The sequence below is a fragment of the Lichenostomus cassidix genome, chromosome 6, assembly GCF_008360975.1.
Source record: "Lichenostomus cassidix isolate B80296 chromosome 6, HeHo_3.0, whole genome shotgun sequence".
Classification (NCBI taxonomy): Eukaryota; Metazoa; Chordata; class Aves; order Passeriformes; family Meliphagidae; genus Lichenostomus; species Lichenostomus cassidix.
In genome coordinates this window covers 23,979,107-23,988,568 of record NC_139487.1, presented here as the reverse complement: position 1 = coordinate 23,988,568, position 9,462 = coordinate 23,979,107, and the positions used below count along the sequence as shown (strand labels likewise).

Sequence of the window (9,462 nt, the reverse complement as noted above, 5' to 3'; positions counted from 1 at the left end):
AAAGGCACAGTGCCTTGGACAGGAATAGACGGGAATTAAATAGAGACAGGGAAACAAACCAGTCCCAGGACAGAACAAAGACACGCAAAGTCAATCCCCTCTATAGTGACCATTTTCTGCAACACAAGGCTCATGCTAGGGAAATGTCAGGATTTGCTGCATTAGTTGTTGCAGAGATCAACAGCTTTGCAGGCACGTCGTTAACACATAATTAACAGAGCAGCATGTAACAGGCAAGGAGAGCGAAGAGCACAGTCAACATTTCTCACTGTGTCTCCACTGTGTCTCCCTGACAAAGTCATGCCAAGCAAACAGGTAGCAAAGCTCAAAGGACAGCATGAACCCGCCCATGCCACCCCCGGGGTTTCTACCCCTGAGCACCTTTCCCAAGGCCCTGCTGACTCATCACCGACACCACAGTCCCAAAAGGGCACAGACTAGAAAATGCTGGATTTAATACGCTTTAAATCGGTAGTTTTCAAAAGGGAAGGCACTATTTTCCATAACGACTGAACTGCTCAGTGGTAGGAAGAGCAGTAGCTATTTATTTTCCGCCAGTAGCGAACGCTGCTGCAGTGTGTGGCCGCGGGTGTGCTGCGGCAGGGACACTGCGTGTCGCAGGGACAATCCCGCTCCCTGCCGGCACCGGGGACATTGCCGCAGCCCCGCAGCCCCGCTCGGTGCCACAGGAGGGCGCTGCTGTGCCGGCGGCCCGGGCTGGGGAGCAGCGTGCCCTGGCGCGGCGGGAGCATCCCGGGCCACACCCGCTGCCACTGTCACAGTCCCTGCATTTCCTACAGCCCCAAGCAGAGCGCCGCCGTGAAGTGGCAAGGAGTCGAGGTGGAAAGGTCACTCCATCTTCTGTGCTGTTCCCTGCTGCGTTTGGTACGGAATCATAGAATCAATTAGGTTGGAAAAGACCTCTGAGATCATCAAGTCCAACCTATGACCGAACACAACCTTGTCAACTAGACCATGGCACTGAGTGCCACATCCATTCTTTTCTTAAATACCCCCAGGGATGGTGACTCCACCACCTCCCTGGACAGCACATTCCAATGTCTGATCACCCGAAATCTCCCCTGGTGCAGTTTTAGACTATGTCCTCTTGTCCTGTCACTAGCTGCGTGCGACAAGAGACCAATTGCCACTTGGTTACACCCTCCTTTCAGGTGGTTATAGACTGATACGGTCCTTCCTGAGCCTCCTTTTCTCCAGGCTGAACACCCCCAGCTCCCTCCCTGCTCCTCGCAGGACTCGTGTTCCAGACGCTTCCCCAGCTCCGTTGCCCTTCTCAGGACACTAGAGCTGCAGCAGGTCGCAGTGTTCCGTGCAGTGCGGGGCTCAGAGCTGCACACAGCACTCGAGGCGCAGCTTCACCATGCCGAGTACAGGGGGTTCATTTCTCCCCTGGTCCTGTTGGCCACACTATTGCTGATACAGGCCAGAGTGGCATCGGCCTTCGTGGCCACACGGGCACACTGCTGGTTCACGTTCAGCCAGTGTGGACCTGCACCTCCAGTCCTTCTCGGCCGGGCCACCTTCCACCCCTCTGCCCGGGCCGGCAGAGGCCAAAGCGCAAGAGCAGCACCAGTAACGCCGCGGCTCTGGCAGCCCCGGGCACGGCGGTGCCGGCCGCGCCCCTCGCCGCTCGGGGCAGTGCCCGCCCAGGGCTGGGCGAGGCCACCCGCCCCGGTCCCCCGGCTCGGTTGCACAGCCCGGCCCCGCCCCGCCCCGGCCCGCCCCCCCGAGCCCGGCCTTAGCGGCGGCGGCGCGGCCCGGGCACACAGCGTGGCCCGGCGGGATGGCGGCGGCGGCGGATCGCGGCTGCGATGGCAGCTGCCACTTCCAGCGCTCCCGGCTCATCTGGATGGTCGCCATCATCTTCGGCATGATCGTCCTCGGCGTAAGGAGCGCCGCGGGGAGGGAGCGAGGGAGGGAGGGAAGTCGCTCGGGAGACGCGGGGTGCGCGGAGCAGGCTCCCTGAAGCGTCCCGGTGCCCGCGGGAACGCCGCTCCCTAAAATAAACCGGGAGGGAAGGGAAAGTAGAGGTGCTGCTTTGCCCAGGCAGGGAGGAGGCTGGACAGAGCCGTGCAGCAAGGCCAGGGTGAGTGCAAAGCCGCTCGGCCTGCGGAGGAAGCGAGGCCGTGGCGCTGAGTGCCGGGCGGTGGGAGCATCCTGGGCGCGACACCGAGCGGGGGTTCGGGGCAGGTGCCCTGGGAACGGGGCTGCGGCACCGAGCGGGGGTTCGGGGCAGGTGCCCTGGGAACGGGGCTGCGGCATTCCCAAACTGGAACTGAGGCGTTCAGCATCGGCACAGCTCGCTCCGGGACAGCTGCGGGGCGTGTCAGTCTGTACTATGGTGCATTTACAGGTAGGCTTTAGGCACAGGCTGTACGAACTGGTGCTGGTGCAGAACAAACGAGTTCACTCACCACGTTGTCTTAATTTCTAAAAAAAAGACTTCCGCTAAAATACGTTTGATAATTGCAGCAGGGATATAAATGGCAGTTTTGATGTATCTGAAAAGTTTATGGAAGTGATCCACTGACTTTCACAGGTTGCGATTTTCCTTCTATTTGCACGGATTTTCTAAATTTAAGAACCACCACTGAAAAAGTGATGGTCAAGGCAGGCCAAGCAGCTCACAAAACGGCTTTTGGACTGTTTCAAGAAACAGAATGAGCTCGAAGCAGATTCTCTGTTTAAACCCATCATCTTGCCCCATCTTTGGCATGGCTAAATTTATGTATAGTGAGGAACTGCAGCGTTGATAGCAGAAACGAGATCAGGCAGTGTGACCTTTGGCCTGGTGTGGCGTTCACCTTCTGTCCCCAGTGGGCTCTGAAGTGCACAGCTCATCACTGCCTGCTTCTCCTCCCCGGCTGGTGGAAACCAGGGTGCACAGAGGGAAACACTGTGGACAGCTCCGTGACAGGACAGAAACCTGGGAGGAAGCTTGCATCTCTGGTCTTGGCAGGCATGCTCAGTTATCTTCTGTGCCCTGTTAAAAATGAACAAAACAAACAAAAAAAAAAAAAAAAACCCAAAAACACCCTCAAAAAATTTCTTTTTTAAGGAACAAAGTAAGAAAGATTGACTGATCCCCTAGTTTTAGATAAGTAGGTATTCCTCCTAAATGATGTATTCATTGTTTGGCTTCTTCCCGTCCCTTGCCTCAGATTAACTTCTTTAGGACAAAGACAATGTGTTTTTTGCAGCTTCCATGTCTAATAGCTAATGAGCTTACAACTTAAATGCCAGTTAACATGCAGATGCACTCTTGGTACCCAGACAGCAACCTTAAACTTATCACCTTGGCATCTGGTATGTCAAGGAATAGAAATTTCATAGTTGGAATCTTTCAAAGGTTACTAGAAGAATATGGGTCTTGGACAAGGTTAATGGAATGAAAGAATTTAAGTACGATGAATAAGTGAGCCCTAAACCATGGACATGGGGGGTGAGGGAGCAAAAACAAAGTTATTTTAAAGGTTAAATTGATAGTACTTTCACCTTGAAGTAAGCTAACTAATTTTTTTTTTTTTTAGTGGGTAACACTTTGGCCTTCAACTATACCTTATAGTTATTTGGGATTATTTGGTACCTTCCTTAATTATTTAGTGGAACACCACCACAAATGGGTCTGCTACGGGTAAGTTGACTGTGTAATTATTTTGCCCCTCTCTGACTCTTATACTTTGTGCTAACGAGCTTTCCTGTAACCCAGTTGTTAATTAGATTTAAAGAGCTCTCCTTTCAAGCTCATTATGATTAAGGGTGTGGGGTAATAAGTATGTAGAAGACTAGACAGGCTAAGACCAGTTTGATAGTTTAAAAATTCAACTTAGAATTCGGCATCAAATTCTAAGTGATGTTTTAGCAAGAGAGGGAAAAATGGTAAGAAATTGCTTTTGGTGCCAGTTATTAGTCCAAAGTTATACTTGTACCACCTACTGAAAGTGGTTTTTTCTTCAAGTTATTACTTGAGCAGTCCAGTTCTTTCTTTAGGAATCTTCTTCCAGCTTCAATTAAAGAACATTTTCTACTCTGGTACTCACCCTCATCCTGTCCACATGAGAAATAACCTGCTGAACAAACTGCATAGTGCTAAATTTTATTGGGTTACAAAACTTAGGTTTTGTGACTTAACAAAAGAGCTGGAAAATATTTCCTTGAGCTCAGTGACTTCCTGTAAAGACAAATCAGAAAATACTGTAAAGAAATCAGTAGGGCTTTCTTATTTTACTATGCATCATGTAGAACCCTTATCTCTTCTCAGAGCATCCTTTGCTTTAGCAAGGTATTGAGTTGATCCTGACTGAATATCCTGCATAACTTTTTTGGTTTGTTTGGTTTTTTTTTTTCTTACAAAAGCTTCTAATATAGAAATTTCTAGGCCAGGCATGGCTTGTCAAGTGACATTGTATATTCTGAATCTATACACACAGTTGTTTCCATAGAACTAAATCTGTAAAAACTTAAGTAGCTCCTTAGGACCACTAAAAATACTTGTGTAAGTAAAAGGATAGATTTTGCATGCTTAACTAAGATTAACTTGTGCTGCTTTCACTAAGCATTTGGCTTTTTGGCTTAATCTAAGTGCTGAAAGTTTTGGAAGTACTTAGTGGCTGCTTCAAATAGCAGGTCAAAGCATATTGCACAAGTTACAGTTGCTCTGATTTTCTCAGTGGACTTAATTTTTTTTGAAGTGAACACATATGGGGTTTTTTAAGATAAAAAATACCCCTCCCTTTCTAGGTTAAAATGTCACTTCAGTGCTTCCAGTTTTATATTCTCTGCATAATGCATCTTGGATACAAGTCTTCTCCCTGATTTTCAACAACATAAACCATGTTTTCTTTCCACCAGGTTCTGGGTGTCCTGGTTGATTCACATTGTGGAAGCCCTCTACGGTATTAAGTTATGCCAGTAAGTTGTTCCCTCCTCTCACTCCCATGTAGGCTCTCTGAAAAGGATTTTTCAATCAAGTGACATAAGCTACAGACTGATTTTGGTGGCTCTCAGCAGCCGTATGAATTCAGAGGATACTGATGAAATTCTTGCTATAGTGCTAGTTGCTGTCCTCCACAATTGCATGCTGCCAATTGTTCCAGTGGTTACTGTTGTGCAGGGCAGCAAAACCAAGGGCTGGCAACTTGCAGAACTGGCAGCAGCAAGGTTTGCCAGAGCTTGTTTGGCTGCCTCTGAACTCCCTGTTCACTGGGTGACACTGCTGCTCAGGAGGCAGAGGGAGCAATAGATATTGTAGAAATATTCTGATAACTTCAGGTTTTATACTTTTATCAGATCTTACCTCATCAGGATTTCAGTACTGCTAATTACATGCTTAAACAATTGCATCCATATTGTGAGAATTCAATTGGACACTTTCATTTGGGGACTGTTTAAGATCTACTTGTATCTACAGGTTTGTGGGATGAAATACTTGAGCTAATCAGACTGTACAAGCAAGGCCAACTAAGTCTTACATTAGGATAACAATTTACCTGGAAAGGTGTGCTGTCCAAACACATGAGCCTTCTGTTCATTTGGCTTGTGGTTGCAGTAATTGAGAAGAATGTAGATACTGGTTCTCATGCTCTGCAGAGTAGGTGGCCAATGTGTTTGCTATCATAAAAATGATGGGTTTCCACTTGATTTGGGTCATTCACTGCAGTCTGTCCCAGGCTACTCAGGTAACAGCTCCTGGAAGCAACAGGATTTTGTTTCATGAAATACTGTATAAGGGGTTTTTTCCCAGATAGTAGAATATGGATGAATAATTTCTGCCTTCAGAATGAGGGTAATAATTTTGTTTTTATCAGGCTCACATTTCAAGTTATGTAGCTTTAAACTTAAAACTTAGAGTGTGCAGATAGGTATCTGGGCTTAAGGTGATTCTTTTAAGTATGAGGAAACTTGACTACCAGTGAACATATCAAATGAGTGTGTTGTAATTAACTAATGAAGTTCTACAGAACAGTGTTAAAGCACACAAAAAAGAGCACAGATGGCCTGCACATCATCATCTCATCAGGAGTGCTGCTTTAGATTACTTAACTGTTGTACTTCTATGAGCACCAAACACCATTTATTTTTACTGATGTAAAAGTGATGTCTACTTGGCAGCATCACAAAGGAGGCACAAGGAAAAACTGTGAGGAGTCAGATACAAATTCGTTAATCAGCAGTAGTACTGTCATTGGCTGTAGGCCTGTATTGCTGCATATGGTCTGTTCATTAAGCTTGCTTTGTAGCCACAGGTAAATTTCTTAAGCCCTTGTTTTTCAGTTTCTGTGCTAATATGATAGCACTGCAGCTGGGATAATATATTATAAACAAACAAACACAGCTATGCCTGATGGAATTGTTTATTGGAAATGTGAAATCTCTTGGATTTGCTGTCATGTTTATACTTGTTCCTTTGAGTGGGAGTACTTCTCAAGAACAATGAAGTGGAGGAAAAAAAGACATTTTCTTTAATATACGGAAAAAGTCACATATGTTCAATTAAAACTAACATAGAAAGGTGTCTTCATAAATTAGTGCCTTCAGCCCTGTTCCCTGTCTTTGTCTAGCCACAAATTCAGGTACCAGTGCTTCTCCATCCCTCACCACACAGTAACTGGCAGGGCTCTGCCCTGCCAGCATACAGTCTACCTTGACTAACACAGTCAACAAGAAATTATATGCAGACTTGTGTATTAAGATCAGTATTAAGCTACTCCAATTTCTTGGTTCTTTGTACACAAACTTCTAGGATGAGTAATTTTAAATAGCATAGTCTGAGATTGCAATTTATATACTGTTGAGGAAATTGTATGCATAGAGTGTCTGAAAGAACTTTTGTTCTGTAGGTAGCCTAAAATCCTAAAACCACAAGAACTGGTATATTTAGTTAGCACAGGAAATGTCTCAGTAGATGAAAGTTAATGATGCTAAGATGAAATGTTCTAATCTGAATATCAAGGATGGGTAGGTGATCTAGCCTTGCTTTATAAGTACCAGTTTAGCCTGCAGAAACATAAGTTTTTTAACACATTTTATGTTTTTGTTACTGTTACAGAGCTAAAGGAATCACTGACCCAGCAGTTCAGTTTCAATGGTTCGTTCAGACCCTTTTATTTGGATATGCTTCCTTTGGTCTCCTGGTCTCTTACAAGCCTTCAACCAAGAAGCAGTACTAGAAGATAATGAAAGAAGTCACTTCGCACATTCTTCATCCTCATTTTTCTGAAAAGATCCCCACATACATGTCTAGGTGCTGTAATTAGCTAAATGACATTCCTGCTGCATGATGCAGTGCCCTTCTACCCAAGCAGCTCTCCTCTTACTAAGCAACACAATTAACAATTCACAGGGCCCTGTGGATAGTTGGGTAGGAAATCAGCCCTTCAGTCTCAGCACTGCCAAATTTTAATCCTATTTATTATGCAAGAAGCCACAAGTTGCTCCTCTGCAGATTTTGGCATGTCTACTCTGTCACTGACAGCTGCTAGTAGTGATTGATAAATTACCTTTTCACGAGGAGAATTGTTCTACAACAGGGAGGGTTATTGACCCAAGGCAGCTTTCACCTGTTGTGTAATAGGATTTAAATTTACCTAGATTTTCTCTACGGGACTGGCATTGTTGTTGTTAAAGCCTGGTCTTTGTACTTTGTTTTGTCTGTTTATTTTGTTCCACAAAGGACAGACCACTGTATTGCTGCAGGCACATTGCAAAGACCATGTCTCAGCTCAGGTTGAGGTGCAGTGAGCTTGGATACATAAAGCACTTTAACTTGGTTTAATACAAGTGCCTTAAAATTCATGCAGCATGACCTCATATTTTGAATGAAGATTTTAAGTTATGAGTTATTATAGTATAAAGTAGCTTTGAGGGCAGCTTTTTTGAGAATAATTTATTGTCCAAAGAAAAAAAAATCGTTCAAAAATCTAACTGAAAAGTTGATATTTGGGAATGAAATTAGATGTGCTTAATAAACATATACCACTGTTTCCGAAATGCTGGTCTTCTGAAAGCTAAGGCTGAGAGACCATCATAAGCACCCCTCAGAGTATGTGTAGTGAGTCTTCCATCAGAATGTCTTCTGAGTATTTGGACAATATTTAGCCTGTGTAGTTTTAACACTTTTAAAAGGAATAACTATTTAAAATACTAACTGGTGTGGGGAGAAGTTTTGCCATGCCACTTGCCATGCTACTGTTCTGGAAGAAAGGATAAGAAGAGGTTGTTCTTTCTGTAACCTCTAAGAGCTCCACAAGGTGTTAACAAATAACCTTGTGCAGTACTTACAGACCATAACACTTGTGATGTGAGAAGCCTTTTTCAAGCATAGGTACATAAAGCTTTTGATTTCAGTGGGTACTAAAAGCATGGAGAACTGAAGGGTTTGAAATGGTGGCTTGTTTGTGGTTTGGGTTTTTGTTGTTGTTGTTGTTTAATGGCAAACTGTAACTTTAACATTTTATAGAGAAGTAGAAACTCAGTGGCTAGAAATCCAACAAGAACGTCAAGAGCCTGAGATGTTTTACTGTGTAACCTTTTGTCTTAGTCTGTTACTCTGTCTGGAATAAAGATTTTAAAAAAGTGAGGGAGTTGTTTCTAATTTATCCTAGAAATAAAATGCCCATACAAAATACACAGACATCTTTACACCAGTGTCAGTGTTCACACTTGGAACATGCAGAGTCAGCTTCCCAGAGTAAGTCCCATCACTGATACTGCGCTGCCTTCCCCTCCCATGGCCAGTCTGCACTCCCAGCCCTTGTCAGGTCACCCTCACAGCCCTTCCACTGGGCTTTGGAGTGGCTACAGGTAAATCACAGCTCTGAGAAATGAACCACATCCTGTCAGACTCCACCTAATCTGATGGGCTTCCTTTTGGACCGGCAATGGCAAAAGCTGTGCAGCCCAAGGAAGCCACAATAGAAAGCTATAGGAAGCTATAGTAGAAAAAGAGTACGTACTGCCTTGGTTAAAAAATACGACCGAATTAGAGCAAGCTTTAGCCAGACACTGGCACCAGCAGCAGTTTTTGAAGCCTCTGAGATTTTTGTTTAGCAGGACAGATTTCAGCAGCTTTCTGCCTGGAGGTTGTTGGGCATCGCTTATCAAAGTTTTTAGAAATGCAACTACCAGGTATTCATCAACCTTCAAACACTGGCTCTCCCCAACCCTTGCTTGGCAGCAATTCAGTTTTAACACCTGTTTAAAAAAATCCACAAAAAAGCCAAAAAAGAAAAATCCAAACAAAAACTAACCACAGTTTGCTGTCAGCCTCTGTCCCAAAGCTGTAAACTGCACAGATGCCTGTTCCCTGAAGTTTTTGAGACTTCACAAAGAGATCCCAACTGAAAACCTGAGGAGCATGGGATAGGCAGTGCTGACTGGCCTTGAGGAAAAGGAAGAAACCCACAGCATGTCAAGACTGAAAATAATGATACTATTTGTGAA

The 9,462-nt window shown here is 44.9% G+C and overlaps 1 protein-coding gene and 1 long non-coding RNA gene across 2 annotated transcripts; one reads left to right on the top strand and one right to left on the bottom strand.

The window, feature by feature from the left end:
- Positions 1 to 874: 874 nt before the first annotated feature.
- On the bottom strand, positions 875 to 2,990 carry LOC146435483 (uncharacterized). The gene is made up of 2 exons (XR_014852963.1): positions 2,225 to 2,990; positions 875 to 2,178 (listed from the first exon to the last, which is right to left on the bottom strand). It is a non-coding gene; the product is annotated as an uncharacterized LOC146435483 (long non-coding RNA).
- TMEM254 (transmembrane protein 254) lies at positions 1,735 to 8,572 on the top strand. The gene is made up of 4 exons (XM_085064049.1): positions 1,735 to 1,906; positions 3,552 to 3,655; positions 4,873 to 4,932; positions 7,070 to 8,572. The coding sequence occupies exons 1-4, from the start codon at positions 1,805 to 1,807 to the stop codon at positions 7,188 to 7,190; spliced, it is 387 nt and encodes a 128-aa protein (XP_084920175.1). The 5' UTR covers positions 1,735 to 1,804; the 3' UTR covers positions 7,191 to 8,572.
- The last annotated feature ends 890 nt before the right edge of the window (positions 8,573 to 9,462 follow it).